Source organism: Podarcis tiliguerta (genome assembly GCF_965153285.1).
Source record: "Podarcis tiliguerta genome assembly, chromosome: 4".
NCBI lineage: Eukaryota > Metazoa > Chordata > Lepidosauria > Squamata > Lacertidae > Podarcis > Podarcis tiliguerta.
The window spans coordinates 3,009,775-3,030,039 of record NC_139537.1 but is presented as its reverse complement, the minus strand read 5'-3'; the positions used below and the strand labels follow the sequence as shown (position 1 = coordinate 3,030,039).

The 20,265-nt window shown below is 51.2% G+C and overlaps 1 protein-coding gene across 2 annotated transcripts in view; it reads right to left on the bottom strand.

Moving 5' to 3' along the window:
- Positions 1 to 3,215: 3,215 nt before the first annotated feature.
- Positions 3,216 to 20,265, bottom strand: part of RHOG (ras homolog family member G) — a 35,610-nt gene continuing 18,560 nt past the window's right edge. For both annotated transcript variants that reach the window (XM_083436817.1, XM_083436818.1), the window contains exon 2: positions 3,216 to 7,247. In XM_083436817.1, the coding sequence (XP_083292943.1) occupies positions 6,630 to 7,247 (618 nt within the window). In that variant the 3' untranslated portion in view covers positions 3,216 to 6,629. The remainder of the gene's footprint in view (positions 7,248 to 20,265) is intronic.

Sequence of the window (20,265 nt, the reverse complement as noted above, 5' to 3'; positions counted from 1 at the left end):
GAAGGTCAACGGCCGAGCAGCAGTGGGCGGAAAGGACGGGTCTGTCAGGGCTGTTCCTCAAGCAACATTTTGCATGATAGTACAGGGCAATGCAGCACCTAGTTAAAACTATGGAGGCAATAATGGCCACCAGCCTAGGTAAAGGGACCCCTGACCATTAGGTCCAGTTGCGGATGACTGGGATTGTGGCGCTCATCTAGCTTTAGTGGCCGAGGGAGCCGGCGTACAGCTTCCGGGTCATGTGGCCAGCATGACTAAGCCGCTTCTGGTGAACCAGAGCAGCGCACAGAAACGCCGTTTACCTTCCCGCCGGAGTGGCACCTATTTATCTACTTGCACTGGCATGCTTTCGAACTGCTAGGTTGGCAGGAGCAGGGACCGAGCAACGGGAGCTCACCCCGTCGCGGGGATTTGAACCACCGACCTTCCGATCGTCAAGCCCTAGGCTCTGTGGTTTAACCCACAGCGCCACCCGCGTCCCTGGCCACCGGCCTAGATGGCTTTAAAAGAGGATAGGGCAAATTCAGAGGGTTATTGAAGGCTGCTAGCCAGGACGCTCTGCTTCTGAATACCAGAAACCGCAGGAGAGAGGGCTCTGGTGCCTGCTGGTTTCCCATTAAGGGCACCGGGTTGGCCACTGTGAGAACAGGACGCTGGACCAGACGGGCCCTGTGGCTTCATCCAGCAGGGCTCTCTGCCTGTCCTTATGAGCGCAGGTGCAGCTGGCTCCTGATCCCGGGCTCAGCCCTCTGCCCAGTCCACACCCCTCTCCTCTGGGGCCTTACCATTCCCGACAGCAATTTGTTAGTGAAATCCAGGCCAGGAAGAGGAACAATGGCCTTTTTGTGGCAGGAGGAGAAAAGACTGGCTGCTGCTGCTGCTGCTGGCAGGACCCAGACCAAGCCAGACAAAGGCTGCATTAGCTCCCCCATGGAGGTCGGAAGCCAAACAACCCAAGATGATGACCAATAATAATAATAATAATAATTTATTATTTATACCCCGCCCATCTGCCTGAGCTTCCCCAGCCACTCTGGGCAGCTCCCAATCGAGTGTTAAAAACAATACAGAGTTAAATATTAAGAACTTCCCTAAACAGGGCTGCCTTCAGGTGTCTTTTAAAGATAGGATAGCTGCTTATTTCCTTCACATCTGATGGGAGGGCGTTCCACAGGGCTGGCGCCACTACCAAGAAGACCCTCTGCCTGGTTCCCTGCAACTTGGCTTTTCGCAGGAAGGGAACCACCAGAAGGCCCTTGGTGCTAGATCTCAGCGTCCGGGCAGAACGATGGGGGTGGAGATGCTCCCTCAGGTATACAGGACTGAGGCCGTTTAGGGCTTTCAAGGTCAGCACTAACACTCTGGCCACCGACCCCCCAACAGGTTTACCTAGGGGGCACTAAGGGAAAGTGGGATCAGTGGGGGGGGGGGCGCCGGCTATCAGACTAGATCCTGCATTGGACTGGTTGATCCTTGCACTCCCTTCCAGCTCCACCATTCTGTTCTTTAATTCAACCAAATAGTTCTAATTTTACTTTGAATAAATGTGCAATCCAGTGTTAACTGTTCTGAATGTTGTTGAGTGATTATATTCACCAGTGGGTCGTTCAAACTGCTGTTCTGCCCAATGCATTTCAGAGTATAGGGAGGGGTGGGGATGACTCTAAAAAGTTTGGGAGCCGCTGATCCAGTCGGAGACCATGGAAAAGGCAAGAGCTGGGTGGCCACAGGCTCACTGATTTGCAGAGTTGGCAGGGACCCCAAGGGTCATCTAGCCCAACCCCCTCGAAGGCAGGCGTCACAGCTAAAGAACCTGCTGGGTGTGGCCACCCCATGGTTTTCCATCAAACTCAGATAACACAGCCACATGGTACTAGAGCTGATGGTCTGAAACATCATGAGAGCACCTGGTTAGCAGGCCTAAAGCTCTGTTGAAACATCCTGCAGGGTGGGAGGTTGCTGGGCAGGAAGGCATCACTGCAGGGCTGGCTCCAAATGTAGCCATCAGAGGACCAGACTGCCTCTTTGGCCTGCGCAGGCACTTGCTGGAGCCAGGATGCTGTCTTCCACAAGCTTTGCCTAGAGATTTACCCCCCGACATGACAAGCTTTCTGCAGCCTGGTGAAATGTGAGTGGTGGACTAATACGGCCTCGCCGGCTGGAGTTGGTAAGAGTTGTAGTCATGGGCAGCACCCAGCTGGGTGAGGCTGCCTTAGGAGCAGAGGGCCTGCTTTGGGTGCAGAAGGTCTCCGGGAGATGAGACCTGCGCCTCTAGAGGGAGGAGGGAAGGGTGGCGGCCAGGGAGAGGGGACACCCCCCACACACACACCTGGCTCCATTGAAGGCAGCCTCTTCCAAGCAGCTGCTCCTTCTTCCGGCAACCCAGAGAACTTGCGGGCGTCCAGTGAAGCCGAACCTTGAGAAAACCAGGACAGATCAAAGGAAGTCCTGCAGGAGGAAGCGATGGCCACTAATTTGGACGGCTCTTCAAATTCATGGAAACAGCTATCAATGGCTGCTAGCCAGAATAGCTCGGCTTCCACTGCAAGATTAAGATGCTGGACTAGGTGGGTCATTGACCTGATCCACTTCTTAGAAGAGGCGCGAAGGGTGGCAAGGGCTTCCTGTGACCTCGGGGTTATTGCTGCGGTCTCTGGCCCAGCCTGATCTATTTGGCGCCAGGCAGGCCCTCCCTCTCGGTTGCATTTTTAGCTGAGGGGAACTGAAAAATGCAGCCTCAGCTCCCGCTTCACCTCCCTCAGCAGTTCCTTCTCTGCGCAGACACGGCAGAGTCCACAGCCCTTAAGAAGCCTCTTGCACACGCGATGCAGAGCCCAGGTCCACCTGCAGCCAGGCTGCTTTCAACTTGGAAGGAGGCCAAGTCTCTGGGCCACATGCTGCCTGTGGGGCCTCCAGAGGCTGAGAGCATCCCCCCTACTCAATTCTCGCCTTTGGCAAGCTGGAGCCACACACCCCACACCCCACTTTCCTGAATGACCTGGAGAAAGTGGACCAAGGAACATTTCCTCCCGCGTAACACTAGAACTCTTGGGCATCCCACAAAGCGGGAGGATTTGGGCTTTAAAAAGGCCTTCCTCCTGCAGCACCTCGTTAAACTACGCCCCTCGTTCCTTCCTGGAGGAAGCAGCGACGGGCACCAACCTGGACGGTTTTAAAAGAGGTCCAAGAATAGAGAGGATGTGGGGTGGTGGTGTTTTGGAGCTGCATCTTTATTTATCTGAGGCCAGCAAGAGAAAACACTCCAGGTACTTCTGCACAACGTGATTTTAAAGGAGGAAAGAAGGTCCGGAATGGGAAGCCTCCTTCCTCCCCTTGCTGAAGGGAGACGAGGCGAGGAGGACCTCTCGGGTCAGGTCATGCCAACATCCTCCCCGCGTTGCCAGCGGGCTGCAGCTTGTGAGTCCGATTCAGAGGAGGCAGGGAGCTTCACTGGCGTGTTGCGCAAGGAGGCGTGACGACGCCAAAGGTTCTTCTTTCCACCGGAGGCAATTAAGAAAGCAAAATGGAGGCACGAGGGGCTGTGGCTGGGCTCTCCACGGCGCCAGAAAACTTGCCGGAGCAATTCAGATCCTGAGACTCTCCAGTTCAAAAACATTCCAGCAAGTTTCTAGTCCCCACCACACACATACACCAGGAATCACTTAATTATTTCCGCCCCTTCCTGTTGTTGTGACTGGCCATGCACTGCTTGATTTTTAATCGCAGTTTTGCAGACCTGCCATGGAACACCTGAACGAAACTCAATTGCTGCTGCTGCTGCTGGCGGTGGTTCATGGAGCGCCATTCAAGGTCCTCTGACTGTGCAGCAAAGCTGAGCAACGGGTGGGCAATGCACAAGCCAGCGGGGGCTTCTCAGTCGGAGTCACGTAGCTGGAACAAGCAGGTGGGGAACTGCCGAGGTTTGGTTATCACAGCATTCTTCCTAGTCTGTCTTCTTACTGTTAAGTGTACACACACACACACAGCGCCCCTGGCTACTGACTGCAGAAATATGAAAGGCGAAAGAGTCCACTTCTAGCAGGCCGGGAAGGCAGGAGTTCCTGTTTCTCAGAAGGAAGTGCAGGGGGGCGGGGGGGGGACACACCACAGACAGTCAGTTTGACTGGAGCCTCTGGGGCTGTGAACAATGCGTCTCGGGGAGAGGAACTGCCTAGATGAATGGGAAGTCTCTGCAAGCCTTTTGCAAGCCTGGTGCCCCTCCAGCTGCCTGGGACCCTTTTTTATTGATTTTATTATTTCATAAAATTTATGCATTGCTGGATTGTAAAAAAAAAGGGGAGAGGAAAGAACCAAGAACCTCAAAACAGTTTACCAAAAAATAATAATCCAAATAATAAAATTATGCATCAGGAAAATTAACTGCAATGAGGGCTAGGTGATATATTGATATAACTTCCAAAAGCCGTTTGACGGCTGTATCGTGATAATCAGTTTCATGATTTTTGATCTGGCAATATATTGTGAATATATATGTAAAGGTAAAGGTACCCCTGACCGTTAAGTCCAGTCGTGGCCAACTCTGGGGTTGCGGCGCTCATCTTGCTTTATTGGCCGAGGGAGCCGGTGTACAGCTTCCGGGTCATGTGGCCAGCATGACTAAGCCGCTTCTGGCGAACCAGAGCAGTGCACGGAAACGCCGTTTACCTTCCCACCAGAGCAGTACCTATTTATCTACTTGCACTTTGATGTGCTTTTGAACTGCTAGGTTGGCAGGAGCAGGGACTGAGCAACGGGAGCTCACCCTGTTGCGGAGATTCGAACTGCCGACCTTCCGATCGGCGCCCCCTCCATAGCCCTATCTTTATTTTAGACATTGTGATATATCAGTATATCGTGATGTTTAGCTGGTGGTATATTGCCATGTTGAAAACCACATATCGCCCGGCCCTCACTGCAACGATCTGAAAGCTTTTGAAAAGTTAAAAGAGCAATAAGACTAAAAACAGATTTTAAAACTCAAAGTGGACTTTCTAAAGATCCGGGCAGGATTGTCTGAACAGAAGAAATGTCTCTAGCAGGCACCGAGAAGAGCACAGCAAAAACAGCTGCCTGATGTCTAGAGACAGAGATTTCCAAAGTTTAGATGCTGCCACTCTGAGAGATTTGAGTTCTCACCAATGCAGAACAGGTCTGATGTGGCACCTGTCACCGTGCCAGTTCTGCTGATTAAAGAGGTTGCGGTCATGCGATCTTACAGGTAAACAGGTGCCAAGTTATTAAGGGCTTTATATTCTAACAGTAACACCTTGAACTTGGCCCAGTAGCAGATTGGCAACAGCCGGTGCAGATCTCTGAGCGCCGGGGTTCTACGCTGGCAGGGTCTTACTCCCGTCAGCAATCGTGCTGCAGCATTCTGCACTGACTGCGGTTCCCGGATCAGGAGCAAGGGAAGCCCGACGCAGAGGGCATGGCAGTAATTCATGGACTGGCTGGGGCTGATGTGAGTCCGAAGCCGCAGGAGGGCGCCAGGTTTGCAAAGGCTGGGCTCCAGGAAGCCCCTTAGGAAACTAAAACAGGCACACGCACAAAACCCCAAGCGCCGGGCTCTGTAAACAGGTGGCGTCCTGCATTTCGCCGCAGGTTCCTTAAGGCAAGTAGGTACTTCAGGTGCAATTGGTGCAGCCGCCAGCTGGGGCTCGATTTGGAGAAAGGCAGGTGGGGAGATGGAGATGGGGAGATCAGCGCCCCCCAAAAGCCCTGAGAAGCAGGCACGAAAGCCCAGAGGAGAGGGAGGGAGGACTGCAAAGGAAGCTTCTCCGTTGACAGCGGCCAGGTCCCAAATTGTCACGGAGGAGTCGCAAGGGGTGGGGGTCATCTCAGTGCATAGAACGTCCCTGCCGGGTCGCAGCTCTCTGTGTGGCTGTGGGCTCCCAAGAGGAAAGTTTTTTGGGGGGGCTGGATGAACCCCACAGGTCGCTGTGTCCGTCTGCCTTGCCATTGTCTCCTGGGGGATGTCCTTTCAGACAATACATTTCTGAGGTCCGTCAGGTTCTCACGAGCTTGAGCCAAGCGGTGGCTTGGAAGCCCCCCAAAATTAGAGGGGGAAATGAGGTCCCAGCAACCAGAGATGGTGTTTGGGGGTCCAAGCCACCAAGGAATTGCTGTCATTGTCCCAGGCAAACTGTGCAGGTCATTAGTGCAAACATGGCCGTTTTCCCCTCTGCAGCGTCATCCGTGGCCTTGGCTCCCTGCCTAATCCAAACGAGCTGAGCCACAGAATCATAGGGGACCCCCAAGGGCTGCTAGACCACCCCCTGCGATGCAGCAACCGCAGCTCAAGAATCCCTGGCAACCTCTGCCAAAAAGCCCCCGAGGAAGGCGAGCCCACCTCCCCAGGTTATCCACTTCATTGGCAAACAGCTCAAGCCTTCCAGAGGTTGCGATCTCCGTCCTAGTAATTTGAATCGGGGAACCTGGGCAGAAACGGTGGCAAAGACAGAAAGGAAAAGTCACATCTGGGGAAGAGAGAGGAGGAGGAGGGGTGTGGCTCCTTCCTTCAGGAGGGGGAACGGGATAAGGAGAACCCCAAGCCCCGAACGGCCAGCCACCCCCGAGGGCACCCGTTTGCGGCCCTGGCGGGCAGGGTCAGCGCTGGGCAGCGTCCTCCTTCACAAGAGCGCGCAGGGTCTCTTGGCCTTGACGGGGGCCGGGTTGAGGACGGCACGGACAGCCTCCGTGAAGACGTCCTTGATGCCCTCCTGATTGAGGGCCGAGCACTCCATGTACTTGACGGCGTGAATCTGCCTGGAGAGGCTGATGCCCTGCTGGGTGCTGACGGGCACCTGGTTCTGCTCCTTCAGCTTCTTCACCGCCTCCGGGCTGGAGCGGAGATCCTTCTTGGTGCCCACCAGCAAGATGGGGACGTCGGGGCAGTGGTGGCACACCTCCGGGTACCACTTGTGCTTGACGTTCTCGTAGGAGGGCGGGCTGGCGATGGAGAAGCAGATGATGAAGACGTTGGTCTGCGGGTAGGAGAGCGTCCTCAGGCGGTCGTACTCCTCCTGGCCGGCCGTGTCCCACAGGTTGAGGCTGATCGTCCGGCCGTCCACCACGCTCTGGGCGCTGTAGTTGTCGAAGACGGTGGGGATGTACTCCTTGGGGAAGGCGTTGGTCGTGTAGCAGATGAGCAGGCAGGTCTTGCCCACCGCCCCGTCCCCCACCACCACACACTTGATGCTCTGCATGGCGGCTGCCCTGGCACCTCCTCTCCTCTCGCCTTCAGAAATCTGCAGGGGGAGAGACGGAAGGAAGACACAGTCAGGGCAAGGAGGAGAAGCCCAAGAGGAAGAAGCTGCTTAGACTGAGCTCCTTGCTCAGTATTGTCTACACGCCTCGCTCGGTACTGTCTACACGCCTCGCTCGGTATTGGCTACACTCCTCACTCAGTATTGTCTGCACGCCTTGCTCGGTATTGTCTACACGCCTTGCTCAGTATTGTCTACACGCCTCGCTCGGTACTGTCTACACGCCTCGCTCGGTATTGGCTACACTCCTCACTCGGTATTGTCTGCACGCCTCGCTCGGTATTGTCTACATGCGCTCGGTGTTGTCTACACGCCTTGCTCGGTATTGTCTACACGCCTCACTTGGTATCGTCTACATGCCTTGCTCAGTATTGTCGGGAACGAGCCGGCAGTAAATCACACTGTGCAAGTTTGCATCAACTCCTTATTAGCAAGAATGCAAACTGCACAAACTGGGCAAAGCATCAGGCTTTATGAGCGCAGCAGCTTATCCCCGGTAGGTCTTGCCCCGTGAGTCAGTTGCCGAGACTGAAAGTCCCCGCCTCCCCACAGCCATCTAACTCCCTTCCTCTCCAGAACTTTTCCCAAGCAATCGGAGACTGTGCTTGCGTGAAGCTCACTTCTCCTCTGCCCTTTTTCTGCCTCTTCTGATTCTGGGAGACCAGTGGGGAGGGGAACTTGTCCCAGCAGGAAAGGGAGACTCTTGCGGGTTGGGCACGGTGAGAACAGGATGCTGGACCAGATGAGCCACTGGCCTGATCCAGCAGCAAGATCCTACATCAGAGACCCATCTGGAAGCAACCCCCCAAGCTCTCTCAGGAGCCCCCCCAACCAGTAGCTGTTCCACGCAGAACTGCAAGCAAGCATCTCATGCCCTCCGTCTGTCGAGATCTGCATCTCTCTGAGACTGGGTTAATTGCTTTGATACAAGGAAAGGCATCAAACAATTCATTTCAATTCATAATATTCTTCATTGATTTTCATTTACATACTCAGGAGCAATTACCACAGTAGAAGAATGGTGACAGAAGGTAATGGAATATGCAGAATATGGAATATGCAGAAATAGTTAGATTAACGGGGGAAATTCGATAACATGGCGATGAAACATTTCAAAAAGAACGAAAAAAAATTATGTCATGCATAGGAAGGATAAGGTGAAATAGTGAAACCAGTAGAACTGAAATAAACCTCATAATGTGAAATACAAAGAAATTTTCTGGATAAATAAAAGAATGAAAAGTAAAATGTATAATGTGATTAATCTAACCAATGGTAGTTGTAAATGAATAGACAATAAGAATTGTATATACAGGAGGATTTATTTGGCTATAGACACTATGGACAAATACGAAAGAATAACAGTAATATACAAAATGGATGACAACAATGTGAAAAATTTAGATGTGATATAAAAAGCCAGAAGAAGGAAGGAAGGAAGGAAGTCGGCTCTTAGGAGCAAATATAAATGTAAAATCAAATAATTCATTTCAGCCATGCTTCTGAATCCCACTTGCTAGGGGGAGTTGCTCCGGTGCTCATATCCTGCTTGCGAGTTTCCCACTGGGGCATATGGCTGTCCGCTGGGAGAACAGGATGGTGGAGGAGACAGGGCACTGGCCTGATCCTGCGGGGCTGCTCTGTTGCTCTTACTGCCCCTGCGCCTGGAGGCTCCGCTTTAGGGTCTGACCAATGGGCATCTTTGCCCCTTGCCCATCCCAGACAGCCTTCCCCAGCCCTGCCAAGTGCCAAGGCAGGCAGCAAAGCGAAACTCCACCCCAGCCGCCTCCCTCCCTCGCTCTGAGGGTCAGAGATAAGGGCCGGCTGGCCGGCGATTGGAGGGCAAGAGGCAGAGAGGGGCTGGGAGCTGCTGGCCGGCCGCTGAAGGCGGGAAATGATTCAGAAGCAAGGATCACGAGTCTCTAGTGAGATCACAGGCAGTGACTAAGGTCTGGGCAGAAAACTCAAATTGCTGTTTGTTCCGATTCAGCAGTAAAGAGCGGAGTTTTGCAGGGAAAGGTCCAGGGCAAAAAGAAACATGCTCAGAAACTGTGCTTTAAAGCACAGATCTGTTTCGAGAATGTGTGGAAACCCCCCAAGTCACAGAATCATAGAATCGTAGAATCATAGAGTTGGAAGAGACCACAAGGGCCATCGAGTCCAACCCCCTGCCAAGCAGGAAACACCATCAGAGCACTCCTGACATATGGTTGTCAAGCCTCTGCTTTAAGACCTCCAAAGAAGGAGACTCCACCACACTCCTTGGCAGCAAATTCCACCGTCGAACAGCTCTTACTGTCAGGAAGTTCTTCCTAATGTTTAGGTGGAATCTTCTTTCTTGTAGTTTGGATCCATTGCTCCGTGTCCGCTTCTCTGGAGCAGCAGAAAACAACCTTTCTCCCTCCTCTATGTGACATCCTTTTATATATTTGAACATGGCTATCATATATCAAGTCTGTGCATTACGCGAGGAGCGCAAGCAAGGAGGCCTTGGGGCGCTGAACTCGTGTGAAGTTAAATAATGTGTGCTCTATCACAGTCATGCCTCGGGTTACAGACACTTCAGCTTGTGTTTTTTTGGGTTGCGGACCGGCGAAACCCGGAAGTACCGGAACGGGTTACTTCCAGGTTTCAGCAGTCGCGTAAGCACAGAAGTGCTAAATCGCGCTTTGTGCATGCGCAGAAGCACCAAATCGCAACCTGCGCGTGTGCAGACATGCCGCTGCAGGTTGCGGATGCTGTGAGTTGCGAACGTGCATCCCGCACGGATCCTGTTTGCAACCCAAGCGTCCGCTGTATTTGCATTTATGCCCCACCTTTGAGGGGCAGAAAGGGCTCAGCCACCCGGGAAGGGAGCCCCCCTAGGAGAAGGGTAATTCTGGGGCAAAACCTCCACTGCCTTGTGGGATATCTCTGGGAGACGAAAAGGCTGGGGGGTGAACCCCGCACCGCTCCGGAGCGAAGTCCCTAAGGCAGTTGGATGGCGCCTTGTACGCCTCCTTCCAGTGCCAAAGGTCTCGCTCTGCTTTCCTTCCTGGGGGGTCTTTTCTTCTGGGCAGCCCAGGACCTCCAGACCCACCGCCCAGGCATGTCACGTCGTTGCTGCCAATGCAGCAAAAACAACACGGCAGGCAGCAGTTATGAGTTCCCGGTCTCTGCAGCCACGCACACTCCATTGTCTCTTGAGGTGGACGGGTGCCAATGACCAACCCACCTTCCGTCTAAGAAGCCCAATGGGTGGTGTGCAAGGTTTTCTCTCTTCCCTCTCCACCCCCCCCCCCAGTAAATAATCAAGTTAATGAATGAAGTTCACCTCCTCTGCTAATATTCTGTGCTGCAATTGGGCTGTTGTGCAACTGATTTCAGCTTCTGGGCTTCACACGAACAGCAGAATTGTCTCCTCTCTCCCTGCTCTTAGTACCACACTGGCTTATTTTGGTTCCCTCCCTGTGAGAAGTGAGGTTACAGGGAACCAGGCAGAGGGCCTTCTCGGTGGTGGCGCCCGCCCTGTGGAACGCCCTCCCACCAGATGTCAAAGAGAAAAACAACTACCAGACTTTTAGAAGACCTCTGAAGGCAGCCTTGTTTAGGGAAGCTTTTAATGTTTAATAGACTTTTGTATTTTAATATTCTGTTGGAAGCCGCCCAAAGTGGCTGAGGAAACCCAACCAGATGGGCGGGGTATAAATAATAAATTATTATTATATTATTATTATTATAATTAACACAAGGACCTTGAACCTGGACTGGCAGTAAGTGGGCAACCAGTGTGACTGTTTCAACAATGGCGCCCCATGTTCTCGACTAGAAGCCCCCGTCAGCAATCTGGCTGCAGCATTCTGCACCAGCAGGAGCTTCCGAATCGCCCCCAAGGGCAGCCCCACAAAGAGCGCCTTACAGTAGTCCAGCCTCGAGGTTCCCAACCTAAGCCTTCCTGGGGGGGCTCCTTGGATTTCAGTAAATATCTTAGGGGGGCAATGGGAGTTAAGCCTCTTCCAAACACCCCAATTGCTGTCCCTATAGAGCTGCGATGGCCAAACTTGGCCCTCCAGCTGTTTTGGGACTGCAATTCTCATCGTCTCCTTTTTCCTTTCTCTTTCTGTGACGGAACTCCTATTTGGGGACTTCCCTGGCTTTTCTTCTGGCCCACGTAGGACCAGTCTGGATAGTTGGCCTTGGTGAAGATTTGACGTTTTCGTCCCCCCAAAAGCTTTTGATTTGAGTTTCTACTGAAAGGAGGCTGCATTTTAATCTTGTTTTTTTAAGTTGTATTTTAATCAATTGCTTTTATACCTGGTGTTAGCTGCCCTGAGCCTGGTCTTGGCTGGGGAGGTATAAATAACATTTATTATTATATTATTATTATCCCTGACCACTGGCCCTGTTAGCTAAGGATGATGGGAGCTGTAGTCCCAAAACAGCTGGAGGGCCATGTTTGGCCATCATTGCTATACAAGAAGCCTCAGAAGGCCCCCCCCCCCAACCTGATGACAGCCAGGAAAGCTGCTCTCTCGTCTAGCAGAGTCTTTGGGGTTGGGTGGGGAGGAAGAGGCCTGATCCATAAATACACCCGGCAGCTTTTGGTATATTTAGCCCAGCTCTGGCCTCGGCTGCGTCCGGCTCCGACTGCCATTAATCTTAAATCCGCAAAGTGGGGACGGCTGAGAGGCAGTTGCCTAAAAGGTTTCTTGGCAAGGCGGAGAGGCAGGTCCTTGTTTCTGGGCTTTGGGGGGGGGGGGACGACCCACAGCAGCTGCCCCCTCGGGCTTTGCTCTTCAGGTAAGGAGAAGCTGGCAGGAGTTTTGACACTTTGACTTCCCCTGTCTCCCCAGAGCTAGGGACCACCCAGAGAAGCACAAGACTAGGCTGCTGGATCAAGCCAATGGCCCGTGAAGCCCAGTATCCTGTCCTCACATTAGCCAGCCTATGGGAAGCCTGCAATCATGATTCGAACCCAAGACCCCTCTCCCCATCGTGGGGTTTCCAGCAACTAGCATTCAGAAGCATCGCTGTGGATGGCAGGGCAGAGCCAGTGTGGCTAGTTGTTGTTGTTGCTTAGTCATTCAGTCGTGTCTGACTCTTCGTGACCCCTGGACCAGAGCACGCCAGGCCCTCCTGTCTTCCACTGCCTCCCGCAGTTTGGTCAAACTCATGCTGGTAGCTTCGAGAACACTGTCCCACCATCTCGTCCTCTGTCGTCCCCTTCTCCTTGTGCCCTCCATCTTTCCCAACATCAGGTCTTTTCCAGGGAGTCTTCTCTCCTCATGAGGTGGCCAAAGTATTGGAGCCTCAGCTTCAGGATCTGTCCTTCCACTGAGCACTCAGGGCTGATTTCCTTCAGAATGGAGAGGTTTGATCTTCTTGCAGTCCATGGGACTCTCAAGAGTCTCCTCCAGCACCAGAATTCAAAAGCATCCATTCTTCGGCGATCAGCCTTCTTTATGGTCCAGCTCTCACTTCCATACATCACTACTGGGAAAACCAGAGCTTGAACTATACGCACCTTTTCGGTAAACCCTCTCCTCCTCGATGAATTTCTCTAATCCTCTTTTAAAGCCGTCCAGGTTGGTGGTTCATCCCTGTGGCAGGGAGTTCCACCGTTTAACTATGTGCTGCGTTAAGAAGGATTTTTTTATGTTTCGAATCTTCCTACTTTCATTAAATGTCCGCCAGGGACAAGAGAGGGAGAAAGCTTTCGCTGCCCACTTCCTCCACCCCAAGCTTAATCGTATCATCTTTCCCACCCAACCCCCTCAAATAATTGCTATTTTAAAAAATTAACAATAAGGACACCAAACATCCTGTTTCCAGAACAGGAGCTGCGACACACCAAAACGGAGGTTTCTGCAGCAGCAGTACCATTCACACTAACTCATTTTCTGTTCAGCCAACCGTACAAGAATGCGACAAACTAATCAAGGTGCAAATAATATATACTAAATCACAACAGGCTTTAAAAAATGAAATTAAAAAACCTTTTCCCGGTTCAGAGTTGGAGGACACCCCCTCCCCCCAAAAAAAGTCTTTCTCCCTCTCTCCTAACACTAGAACTCGTGGATGTCCCAGGAATTTGACCGTTGGAGGACTGAAGATGGATCTGTTCACATCGTGCATTGTTAAAACTGTGGAACTCCCTGCCACAAGAGTCCACCAACCTGGAAGACTTTAAAATGGGATTAGACAAATGCCAGTTGCTGCGAACCTCTGGAGAGGAGAGGCCTTTGATGCTCAAATTCTGCTTGAAGGTTCTCCCCACCTCCCAAAGACACCTGGTTAGCCACTGAGAAGAAACAGATGCTGCAGATGGGCCCCTATGGGGCCGGATCCAGCAGCTGGACTCTCCTTTTCTTCTTGCCAGTCTCTGTTCCAAGAAAGAAGCACACCAAGAACTCTGGCCAATATAAGTTTCAATAGTGGGAGTGGTCCCTACTCGCAAATCAATACAGTGGTGCCTCGCAAGACGAAAAGAATCCGTTCCGGGAGTCTTTTCGTCTTGCGGTTTTTTTGTCTTGCGAAGCAAGCCCATTGACGGAGTAGCGCTATTAGCGCTATTGGCTAAAAAAGGGCTAAAAACAGCTTTTTGGGGGGGGGGATTAGCAGTTTTGCTGCTAAAATGCTTTTAGCAGCTTAGCGATTCAGAATAAGGGGTTTTGGAGCAAAAAAAAAAAATTTGATTTTTTTCGTCATTTTTCGTCTTGCGAAGCAAGCCCATAGGGAAATTCGTCCTGCGAAGCGCCTCTGCAGACGGAAAACCCTTTTGTCTTGCGGGTTTTCCGTCTTGCGAGGCATTCGTCTTGCGGGGCACCACTGTAGTCAATTTTAACAAAAACTAATCCATTCCAAAGTATGTACTCTGACAAGGATTACAAACTCAAATAGATATTGCAAACTCATAAGGATATATGTAACACAGTAATTCGTTACAGAATTAGAGATAAGAGTTTATGAGTAGAGGTAAGTTCATGTTAGTCCATAGTCAAATTCGACAGGAAGGTTTTAGTTTCCATCATTGAGCAGAAGTCAGTTATGGATCAGAAACCAGGGCAGGGCCCTGTTTCGACGGATTCACCTTCATCAGCTGGAAGTATCAACCATTACATGAAGATAGATTTAAATTCTACACTATCATAAATTATAAGACAGTCATAAATTATAAAACAGTATTATGCAACATTTGGTTCCTTACCTAATATTTAAGGGGTCGTGTAAGTTTGAAGAATTCATATAAATATATCCTGTTATTTTCTACGTTTCTCAGAGATCACAACTGAAAATAACATTAATAATAATTACATGTGTTAAATCAAATTAAAAACTCTTAAGGCAGCCTATAATCATATGATTCCTCACCTAAGTGTGAGTAGATTGACGTGTATCTCAATAATAATAATAATAATAATAATAATAATATTGAGCTTTTCTGTGCGTTTTCAATTTGGAAGTGAGCCGATTACTTTTTATATGCACTTAAAGGGGTAGATTGGGACGCGGGTGGCGCTGTGGGTAAAGGCCTCAGCACCTAGGGCTTGCCGATCGAAAGGTCGGCGGTTCGAATCCCCGCGGCGGGGTGCGCTCCCGCTGTTCGGTTCCAGCGCCTGCCAACCTAGCAGTTCGAAAGCACCCCCGGGGGCAAGTAGATAAATAGGGACCGCTTACTAGCGGGAAGGTAAATGGCGTTTCCGTGTGCGGCTCTGGCTCGCCAGATGCAGCTTGTCACGCTGGCCACGTGACCCGGAAGTGTCTGCAGACAGCGCTGGCCCCTGGCCTCTTAAGTGAGATGGGCGCACAACCCTAGAGTCGGACACGACTGGCCCGTACGGGCAGGGGTACCTTTACCTTTAAAGGGGTAGATGAGATCTTCTTAAAGGCATCACTATTGATTTGCGAGTAGGGACCACTCCCACTATTGAAACTTATACTGGTATATTTAATAACAAGAACTCCAACTTATTTAACGTTAGTCTCCGTTCCAAAGTGGGGTCCCTTCCACAGCGCCCCCATTCAGGGTCCCTGCCCAGGAAAATCTCCCATGGCGGGGGGGGCTGCCTTTGATGTCAGGAGAAGGGAAACGCCGCCGCCGCTTGCAGAAATCTAAACAGGAAGCCAGCTAGGCAGAGACACGACCCAAGACATGTTGCTGTCAGAGGCAGGAAATCAAAGCTCTCCCCTATTGATTCACGGAGAGCACCACCCACCTGCTGAGGAAATCGCCCAGAGAAAGCCCGATCAAAGCGGACAGGGTCAGGGTGAGGGCCAGGCGGGTCCGTGGGCCTCACACAAGAGACATTTTCCTCCGCGCATTGGCCTAATCCTCTTTTAAAGCTGTCTAGGTGGCCATTACTGTGGCAGGGAGTTCCATAGGCTAACTATGTATGGAGCATGAAGGACTTCCTTTTTTAAAACTTCCATATTGAGGTTCACTGGAGTTCTAATGTTATGAGAAAAGGGCACAGGCTTGCCGTGCTTAACTCTACTTCTATCATGCAGACTCTAAACTAAACTTTTTATGAAGATTCCCCGCTCTGGGATCCCACAGCTAATTCTCCCCTGGTCGCCTCGCTGGCCCAAATAGGGCTAACTTAGCCAGCTAGCCCTGGGGATCATCTAATGTTTATTGGATGGATTTCCCCCCTAAATTTATTTTTTGAATTCTGAACTTCTTGTTGTTCACGTTTTATACTGTGTTTTTTGTTGCATCAATGAAGTGTTTTAAATTTGTTGTTAGCCACCCTGAGCCCGGTTTTCTGAACCGGGAAAGGTGGGGTATAAATACAAATTTATTATTATTATTAAACTAAACATCCCCAAACGCTGCAATCTTTCTTCATAGCGGAGTTACCCTCTTGATCGTTCTGCTTGCCCCTTTCTGAACTTTTTCCAGCTCCATTCTGAGGCGAGGCAACCAGAACTGGACACAGTTATATCCCAGGCGCACCACAAGATTTGAAGAACGTCTTCATGATTCGGCCCGTTTTATTTTAAATCCCTTTCCTATTGATCTCTAGCATGGGATTTCCTCAAAAGCCCCAAACATAATGAATGCTTAGGGCACCTTCGTGTTCCCTGAAAACGAGGACGGATCTGCACAGAGCCCATTCGACGCAAAAAAAATCCTTTGGAGCAAGACCTGTGCTCTCGCGACCAGAGATTTGTAGCGCCAGAGGCTTTTCTATTAGGAAGTGTAGGTCCCAAAATCCCAAGGCAGCAGAAAAGAACTTTTTATAGCCCTTTTTATAGCCAACTTCCTGTCCAAACCCCCCTCCCCCAAATCCTCCCATCCTGGGAGGGCACTGGAGGTGAAAATACTAGAATACTACCACTGGTTCAGATGTGTTTCTCATTGGTAAGAGCTCAATCTCTCAGTGTGGCGGAACTTCCCCTCTGGAACTCCCTGCCTCATGACACCCAGCTGGCTCCGTCACTTTTCGGCGCCTGCTAAAAACCATTCCCCTTAGACAAGCCCACCCGGATGTTTAGCATTCCGGTGCGTTTTTAGTTTATTGCTGTTTTTTAACTTTTCCCCCTCACAGTCTTCATAGTTCTAACAGCTGACAATCTCACCGAATTATTCGAAGAGCAACTGTAATCAACAAATCACTTCCGGGTTGAGCGCCATTGGTTATGGCGGCTTCCCTCTGAACAGCGGAGGGGAGAGCTCTGAGAGAGCTGGGGTTCTACCGCTACGGCGACACGGTGAACCCGTGAAATTGTCATAGATATATGACAATCTCACCATTTTGTTCTTTTGATAAACCGAGGTTTTCTGCAACCAAGTGATCTATATACATTTTATACATCAAACCAAACAGCTTAAATTCTATTTTGAATACGTGTGTGATTCATTGTGACTGTTTTGAATATGATTGCGCTCTTGCCTTCCTTAGTGGGTCATGCAAACCACTATTCCGGGGGGGGAGTGAGTTTATGGAACTGAGGGGGTGGCCCCCCAAAGTTAGGGAACTGCTGATCTGGAGGGTTTAGGTGACGTTTGCTCACCGGAAGCCGAAGTTCTGAAACGGGAAGCAGGGCCCCAGTTCCTCTGCCGTTTCTGGGAAGTAGCCTCTGCGGCGGCAGAACCAAACTCCCTATTTTTTGGAGCAGGGTGTTGCATTTTTCACCCCTCTTGTGTCTATTCTCAGGGTCCTTCCCATTTCCCCAGCTGCCCCTCCTCTGGAGGGAGATTGCAGAAGGCAAGCGCCCTGGGGTTTGGCAGGCAGAGGGGAGCAGTTTCTGGGGGGACCCTCCCCAGAGCCTGGCCTCACCCACTGCCTGTTTTGCAAGGGTCTCCACACACCTCGGCCGGCTGCAACCGGGATGCTCAGAGATGGGGCAGCCAACTCAGTCAGTTTTATTGCACATAGCCAAAGGCTGCAACAATGCACACAGAATCATTCAGCAATTAAAAGAAAATATGCTGGATTAATACAAAAAACTTAAAATACAGTCATAAAAAGGTAAAGGGTAAAGGGACCCCTGACCGTTAGGTCCAGCCACGGATGACTTGGGGGTTGCAGCGCTCATCTCACTTTACTGGCCGAGGGAGCCGGCGTACAGCTTCCGGGTCATGTGGCCAGCAGGACTAAGCCGCTTCTGACGAACCCGAGCAGCACACGGAAACGCCGTTTACCTTCCCGCCGGAGTGGTACCTATTTATCTACTTGCACTATGATGTGCTTTCAAACTGCTAGGTGGACAGGAGCAGGGACCGAACAACGGGAGCTCACCCCGGCACAACCGATTTAAAAGTAATTGGAATACTGCTGAAGAGAGATGGGTTAGTGACATCCCAGGCACTGCCCAGTCAGTGTTAGAAACTGAGATATGAAGGCTAGGAGCTAAATGAAACCTTCAACCTAGGTTATGGGCGCAACAACAGAATGTCTAGGTGCGCTTTTTTATAACAAGAATACAAGGCTGAAAATGAATGAACTGCAGCTAAAATATTATGTTCATTTCCCCTGCCCACCCCCCTAATATTCTTAAGAGGGTCTCTTCTCCAGTCTTGAGAGAGTAACTGGAAGTGGGGAGGCAGAAAAAGGTTCTCCTTTCCTTCCACTCTGCAGTTTTGCTCTGAAATCTTAGTAGCCGTATTGCACCCAGAGCTCAGAAACCGCCCAAGCTAAGGAACTGCCTTGTTGCAAAACGCACCTAGAACAATGGGAGTTTCGAACTCTGCACTCAGTCGACCCTGTGCTTAGCCTGCTGCTGCAAAGCAGGGGCAGAAGAGTTTCTCGAGCTGCAATTCTGGTGAGGAAACGTTTTTGTTGGAGCAAGCGAAAACGATCAAGGGAGTGGAGCAATTCCCCCTGCGAAGAAAGGTTGCAGCACTTTTAAAACGTCTTCGTTTCAAGAAAAGGCGGGGAAGAGAAGTGGCGCGATAGTAAAATCATGCATGGCACACAGAAAGCAGAGAAGAGTTTCCCTCCTTGCATCGTAACGCTGGAATCCATGGGGCTCACTCCCCAGGGACAGGAGTGGAGGCAGTGATGGTGACCAACCTGGGTAGCCTTAATAAGAAAATTCAATGCAGAGATTAAGGCTATGGATGTCTGCCACTCTGGGCGGCTTCCAACAAGGATTAAAAATGCATCAAAATGTCACACGTTAAAAGCTTCCCTGAACAGGGCTGCCTTCAGGTGTCTTCTAAAAGTCAGGTAGTTGTTTATCGCTTTGACATCTGATGGGAGGGCATTCCACAGGGTGGGCGCCACTACCAACAAGGCCCTCTGCCTGGTTCCCTGTAGCTTTGCTTCTCGCAGCGAGGGAGCCGCCAGAGGGACCTTGGCACTGGACCTCAGTGTTCGGGCAGAATGATGGAGGTGGAGACACTCCTTCAGGTATACTGGACCAAGGCTGTTTAGGGCTTTCAAGGTCAGCACCAACACTTTGAATTGTGCTCAGAAATGTACTGGGAGCCAATGTAGGTCTTTCAAGACCGGTGTTATGCGGTCTTGGCGGCCGCTCCCAGTCAGCTGTCTAGCTGCCGCATTCTGGATTAGTTGTAGTTTCCGGGTCACCTTCGAAGGTAGCCCCACGTAGAGCGCATTGCAGTAGTCCAAGCGGGAGATAACTAGAGCATGCACCACTCTAGCCAGACAGTCTGCGGGCAGGGAGGGTCTCATCCTGCGTACCAGATGGAGCTGGTAAACAGCTGCCCTGGACACAGAATTGACCTGCGCCTCCATGGACAGAGTAGATGGGCCGTGGGCCTGATCCTGCCGGCTCTTCTTAGGCTCATGATGTGAAGAGGGCATTTTCAGAGGGACACCACTAGCGCTCGAAGCTTTGATGCTGGCAAGAGAGGAAGCGAGGCACCTGGATGTCAGGTGAGCTGGGAATCCAGGCTCCCCTGTCACACCTGATAACTCAGGTGCCACGTGAATCACGGAACTGTAGATCCCCAAGGATGATCTGGTCCAACCCCCTGCAATGCAGGAATCCTTTGCCCAACGTGGGGCTCGAACCCCTGACCCTGAGGTGCAGAGTCTCATGCTCTGCCACCTGGACCACTCTAGAAGAAGGGCAGGCGACGCTCTGTAAATCACCCCCGCAGCCTGCTTGCAGTGGTGGGGTCAGTTATTCCTCTCCATCTCTTCCTGGCTCTGCTTCTCGGCTGATGTTGAATTAGGCAAATCCGGCCATTTGCATGTAACAGCTCCTTTTGCATGCCAGGTATAATGGGAGATGAACCTGTATACCTGTATACAGTCCTGTATACCTGAAGGAGCATCTCCACCCCCATCGTTCTGCCCGGACACTGAGGTCCAGCGCCGAGGGCCTTCTGGCGGTTCCCTCACTGCGAGAAGCCAAGTTACAGGGAACCAGGCAGAGGGCCTTCTCGGTAGTGGCACCCGCCCTGTGGAACACCCTCCCTTCATATGTGAAGGAAATGAACAGCTAAATTATCTTTAAAAGCCATCTGAAGGCAGCCCTGTTTAGGGAAGTTTTTAATATTTAATGCTGTATTGTTTTTAACACTCGATTGGGAGCCGCTCAGAGT